The sequence below is a fragment of the Panthera uncia genome, chromosome B4 (genome assembly GCF_023721935.1).
Source record: "Panthera uncia isolate 11264 chromosome B4, Puncia_PCG_1.0, whole genome shotgun sequence".
NCBI lineage: Eukaryota > Metazoa > Chordata > Mammalia > Carnivora > Felidae > Panthera > Panthera uncia.
Window position 1 is genome coordinate 39,568,958 of NC_064809.1, and position 17,491 is coordinate 39,586,448.

Here is a 17,491-nt window from a genome sequence, read left to right on the forward strand (position 1 = left end):
AAAATGCATCAAACAGAGAGTATATCTGGTTAGGAAAGGCATGGGTGAGGAGGTGATATTTCAGGAAGGCCCTAAAGAGGGAAATTGGAGGGAAGGGGCTGTCAGGCAGAGGGTGGCCAAAGGAGAATAAAAGGGGGAGGTGGGTGTGGAGAGGAGGAGGGTCATTCCTGTGGTACAAGGATGCTGGCTTCTACATCTCATGAGATGCAGGGCCTTAAGAGAGTTTTAAGCAGAGAAGTGACATGATTTGATCCAGATTTTAAAAAGATCAGTAAGCTGATGATTTTTTTTTTAAAGTAGGCTCTACACCCACCATGGGGTTTGAACTCACGATCCTAAGATCAAGAGTCGCATGCTCGATCAGCTGAGCCAGCGAACAACCTCAACAGGCTGACTAATCTGTAAGGGCACAATTGGGAGGCCACCACAATAAGGCAGGTGATGGAGGAGGGTTTCTGGGGGCTGGTCCCCAACACACAAGTGGAAGTAAATGACTGCCTTGGGCATGGAAGGAAAGCTCAGGCACCTAGCTCTAGAGCCAGGACACTGCTTCTGATAATCCCCTCCCACATAAAAAGAAAACAAAAGAGCTTTAATTCAAAAAGGAAAAACACTGTTGTAGCTCAACACATTGGGTTGGAGAAGAAAGAGAAAATTCACCTTGTCCCACACTGGCCTCTGTCACAGCTGGGGAAGAGGAACACAGCAGCAGGGCACTGCCTTATTCTCAACCATCCCATGAAAAATATCCCCAGCTGATCTGGCAGACTGGCATCCCTGAAACCCTCCCCACAGTCGTGGTCCTGACCTCTCCTGCCAACGTTTAGTCACAGGGGGTGGAGGAGAGAAGGACGTTCAGTACTCACATGTGTTGCAGTATGTGCCTTTGGCTTTACCCTAATTCCATAACCAAACCCCACTTTTTTAGAAACATCACCCTGCCCCTTTATGTGCCACTCCACACCTTGTTCTAGGGCTGTGCCAAGCCCTTTTCTTTAGAAGACAGAGTTGTTTTTTTTTTTTTTTCAATGAAAAAAAATAAGGAAAAGTTAGCATAAAATAAAGATTTTAAAAAATCTAATAGGTATGAGACTATGTAATTTATGGTCCAACCCATAATACTTTTGACAGTAAGAAGGAGTGCTATTGATCTTTATTTCTGTCAACCCAAGCACGCCTGACTGTAAAGGGGTGATCTTTAAAGGGGTCCTGCCCTATTTCTACCACTCTCCTCCTAGCTCCTGTTCATGTAGTCCAGTTCTGGGCACTGGCTGATGACAGGTGGGGGACCCCAGGTGTAGAGAGACACAACAATTAGTTCTCGGTTCCGATATAGAATCTCCCATTTGTATCGAGATGTGGAGTCAGTCGGGTGGGGTTGGGAAAAGGAAGATCAAAGATATAATTATATATTACTTCCAAACAACACAGAAAAAACTCCACACCAGTTAGGAGGTCTCCATGGAATTAAAAAAAAAATTAGAACTTTGGGGAGATGACCCACCATTGAGCCAGTTTTCAGTACCGGCAAACCTCAAGAGTGTTGCGGGTTTGGTTCTAGACCACCGCAATAAAGCAAGTTATTATGGTGAAGAAAGTCAAATGAATTGTTTGGTTTCCCAGTACATATAAAAGTTATGTTTGTACTATATTGTAATCTATTAAGTGTGCGGTAGCATTATGTCTAAAAACAACCCATCATACATACTCTGATTAACAAATACTTTCCTGCTAAAAAGTGCTAACCATCTGAGCTTTCAGTCAGTTGTAATCACTGATCACAGATCACCGTAACAAATATAATAATAATGAAAAGGTTTGAAACAATGCAAGAATTGCCAAGCTATGACATAGAGACCAGAAGTGAACAAACGCTTTGGGAAAATGGTGCCAAGAGATTTGTTCAAAGCAGGCTGCCACAAACCTTCAACTATAAAAAAATGTAACACGTGCAAAGCGCAATAAAGCACAATAAAACAGAGGTATGCCTTCATTTGTCCATGGTGGTGAGGTAACCTGTTTGTTGTTGACACTGATGCTGATGATACCAGCTCCTCTCTCAGACAGTAGACAAGCTTCTATTTTCAGTGCTCTCCTTGCCTGACTGATCACTGGCATGTGACATAATTGATTGCCCTCCCCTTGCAATACTTTCTTGGTTTCCACAACTCCCTACAATCCTTTGGCTGTTACTTTTAATCTTGTCTTTTGGATCCTCCTCATGCTCCCAAACTTGAACATGGCAGTGTCTTGGGACTCAACCCTTGGACTTTCCTCTGTTGACGCTCAGCCTCCTGGTAATCTCATACAATTTCATGGCTGTAAATACCACCAGTACCATCTGATGAGGAGTCCTCTGAACTGCAAATTTATATCCATCATGAAGGCAACTCCAGAATTCCTCCCTATCCCAGTAAGGGATAACTCCAGCTTTTTTGATTGCTCAGGATAAGAACCTTAAAGTCATGGTGGACTTCCCTCTGTTTTGCATCGTATGATGAAATTCTTTTGGATTCACCTTTTCTCCAAGAATAAGCAGTGCCACTTGCATGGCTCTGATTCTTGGCTTTCTGTTTTTTCCACTGGTCTAATTATATCCTGGCAACAATGCCACACCATCATATTTATTACTGTTTTATAATAAGTGTTCATTTGATATATTCTTAGTCTTTGTCCTTCCATATAAATTGTCAGGGAGAAAATAAAAAGACCTAACACTGTTATGGTTCCATTAATGGCCACCCAACTTATATGCTATTATTACTGTGTACACTGTAATTCTACCTTATTTACTTTTATTTTAATGCTTATTTATTTTTCAGAAAGACAGAAAGACAGAGTGCAAGCTGGGGAGGGGCAGAGAGAGGGAGACACAGAATCTGAAGCAGGCTCCAGGCTCTGAGCTTTCAGCACAGAGCCTAATGTGGGGCTCGAACTCATGAACCATGAGATCATGACCTGAGCTGAAGGCAGACGCTTAACTGACTGAGCCACCCAGGCACCCCGATTCTACCTTATTTTTAACCCTATGAGACACCATCATTATTGTTTTCACAGCCAAGGTACACATAGGCTTTCCCACATATTTACCACTTTGTTCTTCACTTCTTAAAACTCTAATTCTCCATATGGGATCACATCTGAAGTACATTCTTAGGATTACCTTTAGTGAAAGAATCAGTTGGTGGCAAACCTCAGTTTTTGTTTCACTATAAATATCTTTATCCTAATACTTCTATATTGTATTTCTCCTGGGTACAGAATTCTGGATTATCAAGTGTTTTCTTTTCAGCACAGGAAGACAGCATGTCAGTATATTCTGACTTCCAACTGCTATGTGAAATCAATGGTTAATTGGACAGTCTCTTCACTGAAGGTAATCTTTTGATTTCTGAACATATTTGAGATTTTTCTTGTGTCTTATATATTCTATGATTTCATTGTGATGAATGTAAACATAGATTTCTTTTTATTTTTCCTGCTTGAATTTCATTGGGATTCTTTCTTTCTTTCTTTCTTTCTTTCTTTCTTTCTTTCTTTCTTTCTTTTGGAGAGAGAGAGAGAGACAGAGAGAGAGAGACAGAGAGAGAGAGAGAGAGAGCGCGCACAAGTGGGGGAGGGGCAGAGAGAGAAGGAGACACAGAATCCAAAGCAGGCTCCAGGCTCGGAGCTGTCAGCACAGAGCCCGACGTGGGGCTCGAACTCACAAACCGTGAGATCAAGACCTGAGCTGAAGTCAGACGCTTAACTGACTGAGCCACACTGGGATTCTTCAATCTCCAAATTGGAATTCTGTTAGCAGAATTAGCCAGTTAGGTGACCATCGGTTAGTGTATCTTGTTCATTACTATTCTCGCTCCTTTTGCAGCAGTGCAATTAAATACATGTTAAATTTTCTCAGTCTGTTTCCAAATCTATTAATTTCTCTTTTGAATTCTCAATCTTTTGTCTCCCTATGCTGCATTATGGATAATTTTTTCTAACCTGTGCTGTACTTCACAAATTATCTCTTTAGCTATGTCTAATTTGTTGTTAATCCCATCCATGGTGTGTATATATATGTAATATTATGTTTATGTACATTTATATACTCCTGTTCATATTCATATCACATATGTTCATTATTAAATATTTATATATTCATATTTATCAATATATATTCATTTCTAGAAGATTATTGGCTGCTTTTCAAATCTTTAGCTCATTTTTAAAATAGTTTCTTATTTTTGGCAGTTATTTTCAACCTGGCTGTCTTAACCTGTGACCTTTAGTCTTTTCTGTCTATCCCCACTGGTTCTCTTTCAGAGTGCTTCAGCTTCTTGTGCAATTGATTGTTTTTAACTGTGTTCTCTTTTTGGTCCTGGAAAAATTCTGGGGGATTTTTTGAGGACTGGTGTAAATATGCTTTCCTACAGAGAATCTGTGTTGGCTTCTGCCAGGCACCTGGAAGGGCTGCCTGTCCTCGACCAAGTTTACAGCCCGAGGTTCCCTGGGTCTCTCAAGTGACAAACTATGCTGTAAGTCCATGATGGGGATCATCCATGACCACTTCTCAGAGACAAGGTTTTGTTCCTCTTTTCTCCCTGTTCTACTTAGAACCAGAGCAGTGTTCTCTACAGTCACACGAGTCGGGAGGGGGTGGGTTTAGTTCTATTTTACATTTATTCTGAGAGTGTGGTTCCTTGTGGAGTTCCAGTTTAACTTGGTGAGAACTTCCTGTTAGCATCCCCACTTTGAGTGAGCCGTATCTTCTGATTTCTATCCTCCTTGCCCCATAAAACCACCAAAACCAAAGCCCAAGTTTGTCTACATGGGAAAACGTCCTCAAAGTAAAAGCAGTATTAATGCCCAGGTATTTGTTTCTTGGTTATCAGTTTCCCCTAGATGGATCCATATTAGGAATAGCCTGGTATTGGGGTGCCTGGCTGGCTCTGTCAGTTAAGCATCCAACTGGTTCAGGTCATGATCTCACGGTTCAAAAGTTCAAGCCCCACATAGGGCTCTGTGCTGACAGCTCAGGGCCTAGAGCCTGCTTCAGATTCTGTGTCTCAATATCTCTCTGCCCCTCCCCTGCTCACACACTCGCTCTCTCTCTCTCAAAAAAATAAATAAATAAACATTAAAAATTAAAAAGAAAGGAATCGCCTAGTATTCTTTACTAACCTATCAGCCCCCCAAGCCTTTAGGAAGAATGAAAAAATAAATCCATCCAGTATTTTTTGTTATTTTCAGCAAGATGGGGTGCTACTAATATACTAACCTACCACTACTGGAGATAGAAGTCTATTTTACTTATCAATTTTCTTATTTATGTATGTATTTGCCATCTGTAAACTCCTTAAAGGAGGGATTATTTTATTTTCTACTCTATCCCCAGTGCCTAAGAACAGTGTCAAGCACATAGATGGCACCCATTAAATATATTTTTAATAGTGTTTTATAAAGATTTTACTTTAATCTCTGCACCCAATGTGGGGCTCGAACTCACAACCCCAAGATCAAGAGTCGCACACTCCACCAACTGAGCCAGCCGGGTGCCTCCCCCACCTGCCCTGTTAAACATTTCTTGAATGAATGAATAAACTTGGTGATGACAATATGCATATTGTGGGAGGCTCTGAAATGCAAAACTAAACTTTGTATCATTCCTGTGTAACACCCTGCAACTTGCCACATATTCTTGAATAAATTCTATATGCCTTGCTCTTGTTAAGGTAACAGATGCAGACTTCTAAGTCTTGGCGAGGCACCCATCGCCTCTGTACTTCAGAAGATCTGTACATCATCTCTGTACTGCTCTGTGAAATGAGGAGCAGGAATAGGTGGTGCCTAGGATCCCTTCTCTTTTTCAATTTCTGAGATTAAGACATGGCTCCTGTCCCCAGTGATCACAGTGACCATAATAATGGCAATAATAATCTCAGATCAGGGCCAGAGTTGCCAGAGTCACCAGAAAATAATTATGATTTCAGTCCCAGAATAAGCAATCCCTCCCCAAACCCACAACTAATGCTTAGAAATGCTTAGAAATGCTCTAAGGACCCAACTCTCCTTTGTAAAACGGAAGTTCCAGTCTTGAACACTAGAAGGAATGTACACAGAAAGGGGGGGGGGCAGGTGTCTCAGTGACCCAAGCTGAGCCCTTCTGAGCTTCACCTTCCTGAGGTCTTCTCACTCCACTCACATCCTGGTTCCCAAGAATGACCAGCTACCACTTTTCTGATCTGACTTGAGCCTGAATCACAGACCTATTCCTGATCTTTGCTGACACAGCTGAGACCATCTGGGTCTTCTGAAAAGGTTCTTCCAAACTCTAAGGGAGAACATAGGGAAGTAAACATGGCAACTCTAGTAAACATGGCAAGGCTGAAGAATGAGGCTCAGGGAGCCAAAGCTGGCTGTCTTCTGTGGTTTCCAGGCTCTGTTCTCTTCCACAAACCATCAGGGAGAGCCAGCCAGCCCACAGCCCCAACAGGCTGCCACAATTCTGCAGCCAGCTTACCCGGATTACTTCTTCCAAGGTCTTGGTCTGTCTCAATGCGGAAGGCACCACATCACAACCCACCCCCGGAAGTTCCAATTTCAAATACCTGGGCTCAAGGCTGGGAAGACAGAGCCCCCTTCTGTAGCCACTGAAAGCCACTGACCCCCATCCCAGGTCCAAGGGAATCACCTTTCCCTCTTCAGATGGCGGTAGTGGCCTCGCTATCAGGTAAGATCTTCCCTGTTTAGACAGGACTGTGGCTTCATCTTTACTAGTCCTCGTTATCCCCACAGCATATTAGAATAACCCACCCATACCATTTGCTCTACAGGATCTACATGCGTAAGTTACAGGCAGGTGTTCCATCAAGGAAATTACCATGAACAAGATGGAGGCGAAGTTCATCAAGTAACCTGGGAAACGATCTTTCCAGGTCAGCTTATCTTCATCATCCTGTGGAAACAGGAGAGTACAATCAGAAGGCACAAACAGATATATCGATTTTCTTTCAAATTTGCACCAATCTGCATATTTAGTCATTCATTACTCTAGATAGGTGTTTTCCTAGTCTCTGATAGCCACAACAGCCCTCCTAATTCTGTGATCTCTACATAGCCTGGAAAAACCAAGGCGAAATGAGGACAAGAGGTGATCCTTGCCTCAAACTGAGCTGACATTTTAGTTATCAGCTGTGTGATCTCAGACACAAGTCTTGACATTTCTGACCCGCTATTTCTTCATCTGTAAAATGGGCGCGGTCATGACACCCATTCTGCCTAATGCACAGGATGGTTTTATTTACTTTGTTTCATTTTAAAGAGAAATATGTGAATGTAATAAAGCAACGGACAGATGACAGACAGAACCCGACCCAAAGAGCAGCATCCCCAAATAGATCATTCTTTAAATAAAACATCAACCATTCACTGTAGATCCTAGTAAGTGTACAAATTACCCACAACTGCCGTTCTTCAAAGAACCTGCATGTGTGATCGTTTGTTTCCTCTGAAAGGACTATGTTCTGCCCCCGGTCACAAAAGCAAACATTTTGAGGCAGAGGTTGGGCTGATGCCTTGCAGTCAATCTGTCTGCGAACCCCACCTTTCCTTCTCAGACTGGGTCCAGGTCACCCAGGCCACTCTCCTGACCACAGTCATCCACCTTGGACAAACTCTAGGGGCCCGCATTGGCAGGGCGATGTCAGCAAGGTATGGATGTAAGACATCTCTACCAATTAGCTGCCACTTAACTTCTGCCCGGGCACTTGATTTCTCCAAGCTGCCGTTCTATAAGATTAGAATTGGTGCAGTGTCCTGCCTACTACCAAGGTTGTGGGGAAAACCCTCTAAAGCCACATTGGTGAAGATGCCCTGGAACAGCAAAGCGCTCCATGCTGGTGAGGCAGGAGTCCCCCTGCGTCTCTGCAATGTGTCTGAGTCAAACTCAGCAAGTGAACGGCCCAGGGCCTCCTGCTCTATTTTCTCTTCCCTCCTCCCTCTTATTTCAGAACACACCTGCTTTGACTCTAGCAACAGTGCCATCTAGCCTGTGAGAGCTTGTACTATAGGCTAAGGGCCCTCCTGGCCTAAAAGACTTCTTTCTAAAGACAAGTGGGTGCCCACCGTGTGCAGACCCTGGTGCCAGGCGTGGTGGGAAGACAGAAGAAAGTAGATATGGTCACTGCCCTGGGAGGCTCACAGTCAGATGACACAGAAGGGACACCCACACCAAAAAGCTTCAGGAAGCACTTGCCATTTGGGAGAGAGGGTTATCTGAGGAGTGAGGCTGTGGGCAACTTGAAAAAGGAATGGTGTGTGTCTTCCTCACGGCACATTGAAACTGAGCACAGGGCTGAACTGGCTCAATAAATGGGGGTGGAAGTGAGGGTTAGGGCAGAAGCCATTCAGTGATTAGCACAGTCATTCCCAGATGACATAAGTAAGTGACACTCATATTTCATAGATGGCATGACACAATCCAGGCTCTAGACACTGAGCCCAGCAGACTTTCCATCACACAGTGAGAACAGGTAACTACCGGTCAGACCATTCTGAACAGGTGGGAGCTTGTAAACTTACTACTATTAGGACTGGAACAAGACGTGTTCATATTCTAAATTAGGCCAACATTAAGAGGCAGTTAGCATTCCTTTACTTTTCTCCTTCAGTGTCAATTCTTAGTTTTACTCACACCAGTGATATTTGAGATTTTGATGAGGAAAAGTGAGGATGAGTAAAATAGTAATATCACACCAGATTACCATGCATCTTAGATTGATTAGCCAGCCTGTGGTGAGGGCCAAGCGGCATGCACCCACACACAGAGGTAAGAACTCTCAGCACCTCCCTCCTCTTTTAACAATGGAGATGACAACACTTGTCCCACCTAAGTGGCAGAGGCATTGTGCAGATCAGGAGTGAATGCCTCATGAGAGCTTTGTAAGCTATAAGGCGGTAGCAGACAAAAGTAAGATCTCATCAGCTTTATGGTTATGTCAAAGGTATCAAAGGATTAGGAAGCACTTAGCTAATGTCCCCATTGTTAAGATACAAGGCTAGCTGTCTTCTGTGTTTGTTTCTTTGTCTCTGTCTTGGGTCTTTGTCTCCGGGGTTATGGCTCCTACTTCCAAGTCTCCAAATAGCAAACAGCTCAGCCACAATACTCACTTGAAACCAACAAAGTGCCCTTTGGAAATGGGAGCACTGACAGTGTAGCAGGTGAGAATACTATGTAAACAAAATCTTTCCGGAGCAGGTTTGAAAAGCGGCCAATCATCCCTGAGTTGTATTTTCATTTTTAATTAAGGTATAATTTACATAGAGCAAAATTCCCCTCATTAGTGTGCAGTTCCATGAGTTGTGATAAACATAGACTGCTGTGTAGCCACAGCACAATGAGGACAAGGAATAATTACAATTCACTCAATACCACCCTCCCCAAACCCCAGGTCCCTTTGGAGTCCATCTCCCCGATCTCCAGCTCCTGGCATGACCTGCCATGTGTCCCTTTAGTTTTTGCCTTTTCCAGAATGCCGTATAAGTAAACTAGAGAGTATGGAGCCTTTGGGCCTGACTTCCTTCACTCATCACATGGCAGCTGAGACTCATCCATGTGGCATTCCCAGAAGTCTGCTCCTTTTCATTGCTGAATAGTGTTTCATTGTATGGATGTGCCATGGTCCACCTACCAATCAGCAGCAGAGAGGTGTTTGGACTGTTTCCACCTTCTTATGATTATGAATAAAGTCATTGTAAGTACTGGTGTACTGGTTTTGGTGCGAGAATAGGTTCTCATTTCACTTAGGTAACTACCAAGTCATGGGCTTGCTAAGTCATAGGGTAAGTCTAGAAACGAGACTGAGAACAGTGATAACTGTACAAGACACCTTCTGTGAAGATGAAATGAGGTAACACATGGGAATCTGTATGGGTCCGTGCCTGGCACACAGCTAGAACCCAGTATTTGCTACCTAATATCATTACCATCATTATTATGGCTTCATCTACCATGGACCTTGGCCATGACTGGAACATATCAGGTTAAGTTTCCTTGTCAAAGTAGCAAAGGAACCCCAATTCACTTTGGGCAATACTTCCTATAGCTCAGACCCAGGGACGACTCTTCCTGTTCCAGAGCTACACAACCATCCTGTGTGGCCTCATTCTGCCATTTTGGTGCCACTCTGCCCTCAGACATAGCTGCCCAATGTTCCCTCTGCTGAGTGAGTGCTCAAGAACTCTCAAAAACATCTACTTTAGAAACAGAGGTCCCACCAACTTTACCATATTCTCTCTTTTTAGTTCTGTCTCCAAAAATAGTTCCTTCTCCAGGAACCCTTCATAGCCTGACCAGAGTAAGGCCAGCTTTTGAGTACATGTCCCTCCTTTCACTGAGCCTGAGCACCCCCACCCCCAACTGGTCTTGGTCCCCAGAGCTCCAGCACACACAGCCTCTTGGGCTGAGCCCAGTTCCTGCCCCTCAGCCCTGTGGACTTGCCCATGACTGATGCCCAGAGCCATCTAGAGACTCTAGAGATAAAGACTTTTAGGGACAGGGCCTCAATCGAGGAGGGAAGTCTTGGCAAAGGAGCATGAGGCAGTCACATGGCACAGCACCTAAGTCTACAGGCATGCCTGAAGCCCAGGGCTGAATGCAGTGTAATTTGTGGCTAAAATGGAAAACATTCTTTAATCCTCCCACTGCTTGGTTTACCCAGCAGACATAGAAAAACAGACTCTGGCTCCCTGTCTCCTGTCCTGAGGTCCAGCCTGCTTACTCTGCCCTCTTGGCTCCCCACACAGCTTGCTGCTTCACTTTCTCTTGTTTCTCAGCCTGCTGCCTTGGCCTTCCTGGGTTCCAATGCTGGGCTGAGATCTTCTCTCTCCCTGACCCTGGTCCCCACCGTTCCACTGTGTGCTCTGCCCAGATTCAGAATGGAGACAGCCCCTCCCTACTCACTCTCTCAAGGGAACACTCTTCTACACTGACCCCCTGGCAGGCCTCCTTGCCTGTAAAAGGAGGGAGTCTGGGCTGAAGCCATTAGCCCCTCCACTAGTAATATATGTGAGGCCTTAAGATATAACCTCAGCTATAACATCACACAAAGGCCTTAAGCCGAATGACCATGGACTTAGAATATGTCTAAACCCTGTGCCAGACTCCAAGGCTGACCTGATCTGGGGTCTGGCTCCTCTCGAACTTCATTTCTTACCATTTAATCCCTTGCTTACTCCATTTCAGCCCCTTGGTTTCCTTCTTGCTCACTGAACACCCCAGCTGGTTTCTACCCCAAGACTTTTGTCAGACTCCTCGCTGACCTCTTTACCCAGCTAGGCCCTCTGCTCACACTCCTGTTCTCAGTCCTAGCACCCCTCCCGCCATGAGTTCTGTCCCAGTGCTCCAGTCCATCCCCTGGCCCTTTCCATTCTCGATCACATCTCTTCACTATCTGAAGTTATCTTGCTTGTTTATCTCCTCTCTGTCTCCCTCAGGAAAACAGAAGCTCCACGAGGACAGGCAGTTTCTGTGTCTACTTCTGCACCGGATCTCCGGAGCTGTGGTCAGCCTGGCCCATGGAGTTCACGTGCAAGTAGGACTCAGTGAGTGAATATCAGCTTGCAAACAACAGCCTAGCTCATTCTGGTAGCGCTCTGTGCTCACAAGGTTGGGACCAAGTATTTAATCTTGGAGTGCGACAAATTTAGTGCCACATTAAGAGGAGCCCACAAAACAATGCTGTGCCACTGCCTCGAGTTACACACCAGTGCCAAGACCTAAGGGGGAAATCAAATGGTTCATGGTAACCTTTCAACATTTAAAAAAAACAGTCAAGCACGTGTCCCACGGGCACGCGCCATTGAGGACAGCTTTTCTCACGCTAAACAATACAGGGAAGAGTTTTAGCCTGTGACTGATAACCAGAGGTGTTCTGACCCATCTTCCTGCCTCCAGGCTAGGAGGCCACAAGCCATCCTGTGCTCATCAGGAAGATCTCTGTGACAGAGACCCTGCAGCCACACTTAGCTCCTCCTGGTTGTATCTTGTCCCTTTGGGTCACATATTATATCTTACTGTACCCTACAAGCCTCTAGCTTCAGTTTGGACCCTTTCCTGATGTTCTAGCCCACAGAAGACAGAACTGATCTGTAGAACATTTGCTTACAAACTGGAAGTTCTTCATGAAATCCCCCCTTATTCTTGCTTTCTTCAGGCTCCATACTCATCATTCTTATTTTTTTCTACCAAACACGTATGGCTCTGCATTCCCGTCTGTATCTACTCCCTCTGTACCATGATGGCCCTATAGGTGGGTATCCATAGCTCACAGTGCTGGGGTGGGCAGGGGGCTGGGAAGTAGGTCCTGAGCCTTAGAAACTGGACAGGAGAGGGTTGGGGGCTCATCCCCCAGTAGATAGATGCTCAGGGCAAAGAGAAGATGGGTGCTGCTATGCAGGCGTGAGGTTGGAATGGGACACCCACGGTGATGTCACTGGCTCCCACATTAGCTAATCATCACAACCACTTGGGGAGCGTTTGAAACTACACCATTTCCTGGCCAGGCCCCAGATCTACTTAATCAGAATCTTAGGGGTGAAAGAATCAGTTTTTGAAAATGCTTCATGGGTGATGCTGTAGATCAGCCCAATTTGGGAACTACTCTTCAAGACTCACCCCTCCCTTGCTGTTTTGCTCCAGGGCCCATATTCCTGTGGCTTGCCCCACTGTGAACAGTCTCGGAGAGGAGCTCACAGCGTGGAAGCAAGCTTGGAGACAATTCCCTCATAAGAAGAGTGTCCACACAGAATGTGTCATGTCAGCTGCCCTGCTGGCCCAGACAACTTGCCAACTGGCTCCCATCCACACCCTCCCCGCCCACCCGCAGGCTGACTGCAGAGATGGAGCAGGCACACATCACACTCGAGTGTGGGGATAAATTTCAGATCTACTGCACTGTGTTGGCAAGAACCCAGAGGAGAACGCACGCCCTAGGCATCAGCCATGCTTGGAAGGCCAGTAGCTGAGGCCTGGTGTGGTTTGCAAACCATTTGTTGGACAAGTCAGAGAAGACTTAGCAGCTGATTACCTGGCTTCATTTGCAAAGTTTACCTTGCATTTTTGTGAACTTATTGAGCTTTAAAATTCCCCACTAGGTGCAGAGCAGCTTAATAGACACCATATTAGGGGATGGTCCCTGCCCTCCATTCAAAAGCAGAGGTGACAGGCTTCTCAGCATGGGGGAAAAAAAAATGACATTCGGAACTGTGTTGGTAACTTTTATTTAAAGACTGCGCCCTTTGAAAGATTTCAGGTGCAAATGAGTAAATAATGAACTTTACTCTTCTGAGTAAGGGCACTTTGTTCATGGTTTTAGTAACAACATCAATAAATTCTGGCCTCAAGCCAGGGACAGGGGTGTTACTCTCACACCACAGTTAGACTGTTAGATTGCATACATTTAAACTGGTGCTTGTAACTAGGTCTGCATGAGAAACAATTGTTCAGGAACTTGCAACAACAGTACACTGGCAAAAAGACACTGTAATTAACTCTCACTGTGGAATTTAGTGACACTGAACTTGAGCCTGCAATGTTTGTTTGTTGGTTTGGTTTCAGATTTTGTTAACTAGTAGACAACAGTGGTTAGTTGCTAATCCTCTTCATTAAAAACAGAGGTCAGAGCAAATGGAAAGGAACCCCAGCAAGGAAAATTGGGTAAGACACCCAGAAGCACTTCCTAGATCTTCCTCAAACCTGGGGGGGGGGGGCCCAGTCAAGGAAGGTGTCTTCCATTATGCTTCAGGAGAACAGTAATCTCCAACCCTGGCCCTGGCACCTCCTTGTAGACACACCCAGAGCCACTAAAACACATCCTGTTCTGAAATTAAAAAGTGAAATAATCCACACAAGGGATGTCTCCCTCCATATGGACTGTGGGTAAGGTGAGAGCCTGCCCCAGCCATGCATGCTTTTTCTTTGGGTTTGGTGCCCTCCGTGACCAGGAGTTGGCTCTGTCCTGTTAGGCTGAGGATATCCTGGACAGAGCCACAGGACCATAACAGAAGGCAGTGTCCTTGGCATGCCTCACTAGGCTCTGGCACAGACAGGGGAGTGAAGCAAACGACAGGAAGAAAATCTAGAAAGGGGAGGAAATGGAGGAGGAAGGGAGAGGATTGTTGCTTGTGGTTGAATGCACAGGTGGTCTCTGCCCAGCTTCCTCTGTTGCTAGTAACACCACAGGGCCCAGGACGGGGCTCTGCCCACAGAGGGCTACTGGGTGGACTAAGTGTGTGCAGATCCCAGCACAGGAGGGCAATTGGAGCTTCTGCACTGACTGCCACCAGGCCATGTGGTGAGGAAGGGAAGGATCTGGGGCCTGCTGCTATCAGCAGACCCCCTGTACTGCTGCACCTCCTGCTCTCGTCTCACCCATATAGAGACCTTGTCATCAGCCCCTCTAGCTCCCAGTCAGTACTGAGTTCAAAGGATTTGCTTTTGACACTCAAGAAAGGTTATGACACATTAATAGGCTGGTGGGGTCAGGCCTCTCAGATGCCACTGGTGCAGTAGCCCTAGCTGCCAGACTATTGACAGAAGGTGCTAACGAGTCCTTTTACAATCATTTAGTGAGCATCTACTTTGTGCACAGACTGTGCTGTGCTCTAAGAGTCTTAATGTCATTACAGAGACAGATGGGTAAACACTTACAGTGCAGTGGAGTAGTCGTTGGGATGTGGCCATGCCCAGGATGCCATGGAAGCATGGGGGAAGTGCTCCTAACTTTTATGTCTTCGGAAAGACTCGGGAAAATGCATGAATGAGTGCTTGTATATGTATGTGTGCATACACGCACACGCACACGTATACACAATCAAGTTTTGTGGTCTGGGAGCGCCCCAGAATAGTAACTCTGCTTAACTAAGGTAGTGGTCCAAGACTGACTGTTCTATCCATCCATCCATCCATCCGTCCACCCATCCACCCACCACTCATCTCTCCATCCATCCACCCACACATCTATCCACCCACTCACCTGTCCACCCATCCACCAACTCACTCATCCATCTATCCATCCATCTATCCATCCATCCATCCATCCATCCATCCATCCATCCACCTACCCATCCATCCATCCACCTACTCATCCTTTACTGTGTGCTTACCATTGGTCTACCCACCCATCCATCCATCCATCTACCCACCTACCCCACTCATCCATCCATCTACCCACTCACCCATCCATCCATCTGCCACTCATCCATCTATCCACCCATCTATCTCTCCACCCACCCACCCTTCTATCCACCCACTCACTCATCCATCCATCTACCCACTTACCCGTCCACCCATCCACCAACTCACTCATCTATCCATCCATCCACCCACCCACCTACCCACCTACCCTCCCATCCACCCACCCACCTACCCACCTACCCTCCCATCCACTCACCCATCCACCCACCATCCTTTACTGTGTGCTTACTATGTTACAAGCATTTTTCAGGATTCTTTATATATCTGATCTCATTTATTCCTCACAATAAGTTTATGAGATAGGAATTTTTAGACCTATTTTACACCTGAGAAAATTAGGACCCAAGAAGATTACTTACTTGGTCAGGGTCATGCTAGTACATTCATAAGTTGCTGAGCTGGAATTTTAATCTAGATGTGAATGATTTTAAGTCAGTGTTCTTTTTTATCTTTCCTGCATTCCATACACTGTGTCCTTCAGAACACTGGATGTTCCACATGCACAACCTCTCTCTCTTTTAGGATATGTAATAGGCCAATGAATACCAGAGGCTCTGAGAAGACCTGAAGTATCTCCACCTAAGCCAGCATTCCCAGACCCAGCTGACCATGAAACTTCTTTGGCGGCCAACTACCAGTCCCATGGCTTTTTGACAAAAGTTGCTTTATACCCTTTCTGATCTAGGATTACAACCTAGGACTTCTGCCCCCACCCCCCACCCCCCCGGCAAGGTATTTTTTTTTCTTCAGCCAGCAAATAATGATTTGACCTTATGCCAATCAACAACCCATCCCTTGCATCTTGAAGATGTTTTTCTCCAACGGGCCTTCCACCTCTATTCTCTCCCCTGAGCTGCATGGCTTTTCCACGAAACACAGAGGGTAAACGACCTCATGGAAATGAGGGGTTTGATCTGCAAGTGTGGGCTGCACATACACTGGAACCTTCTCAACCTGTCTCCTGGCTCTGGGTCTCAAACTGTGACTGGCCTGGGGCAAGCACCCATCTTCCTGGTTATTCTAGCCTCATACCTTCCACTGCAGGTACTACTGTTAGGCTGGCAGGATAATGACCTCGCTTTCAACGCTCGGCCTCTCAACTGCCAACTTCAGCATTAGAGAGATCTATCTGTACTTAAGTGTCTCTTTCCATCCTGCTCATAGTTCTCTTCCTGAAAAAGAGACAGACTGGCAGGACCAAGCCAGACATGCATGCTCCATGCCCAGAAGAGATTTAACTCACTGCCTCAGAAAGAGGGACTGGGCCCTGCCTCTCCCCACCTGCAGCCAAGAACCAGAAGCCAAGGCTGACACAGTGTTGTGTCCACCTGGGGGAAGCCCCTCCACTCTGCACCCTGCCCCACATCCCTGTTCCGCCACCTCTGACCCAGAGAGTCAACACACGTCACCTCCCTGCACTCCAAGCCCTGACTCACTGAATTGTTGGGCAATGACTGCCCAGAAATCTGCAGCCTCAGCTGCTCCAACCAGGCTCCCTGCTCTGTACCACAGGGTACAGCCACCTCCCTATATCACAGGCTAAGGGTTTTGTTTTGTTTTTTTTCCAATGAGCTCAAGTCACCCCATCTCAATCTCCTGGGAGTTGGCTCCCAGGTCATGCACAGGGCATCCCTTTACTTAGGGAACAAAATGCACAGCTTCACATAAGAGCCTGCCCTCTTCTGACCTCTCCACCACTCACTCCTCCACCTCCAGACCCTGGCAAAGGGCAGCCAGGGTACTCTGGGATCCTGCATGAGCTAAATCAGAATTTATGGAGGATGCATTATGTTTTGATTTTTTTCTGATATAACAGTGAAGACTGAGGCAGAGGAGGGAAGAGAAATCTACCTCCTTGAAAATGGCAAGTAACCTGGAAGGAAGCCCCCGGGCAACAGATGCCTGATAGAAACAAGGAGTCTCCTCCATCACTCTTGCTTTCTTGCCCTTATTTCCATCCATTTCACTACATCTTCAACAAATACTTCTGGGAAAGGAGGGAAAACAAAAGTGAAGGAAAGAGAGTTTCAAATTACTCCTGTTGACTTCTCTCTCTCCTTTTCTTCCTTTTCTTTTTTGAGAGAGATAGAGAGTGTGCCCATGTAAGCAGGAAGGGGGGCAGAGAGAGAATGAAGGAAGGAGGGAAGGAGGGAGGGAAGGGGGAGAGGAGGGAGAGAGAGAGAGAGAGAGAGAGAGAGAGAGAGAGAGAATATGAATGAATGAATCCCAAGCAGACTCCACACTCAGCATGGAGCC

General features: G+C 45.9%; 1 protein-coding gene across 1 annotated transcript in view; it reads right to left on the reverse strand.

Moving 5' to 3' along the window:
• The window catches only part of LOC125918755 (anoctamin-2-like), a 29,207-nt gene extending 21,993 nt beyond the window's left edge, over nt 1-7,214 (reverse strand). The window contains exon 1 of the mRNA XM_049624949.1: nt 6,863-7,214. Coding sequence (XP_049480906.1) covers nt 6,863-7,024 — 162 coding nt within the window. The 5' untranslated portion in view covers nt 7,025-7,214. The remainder of the gene's footprint in view (nt 1-6,862) is intronic.
• Between the last annotated feature and the right edge of the window lie 10,277 nt (nt 7,215-17,491).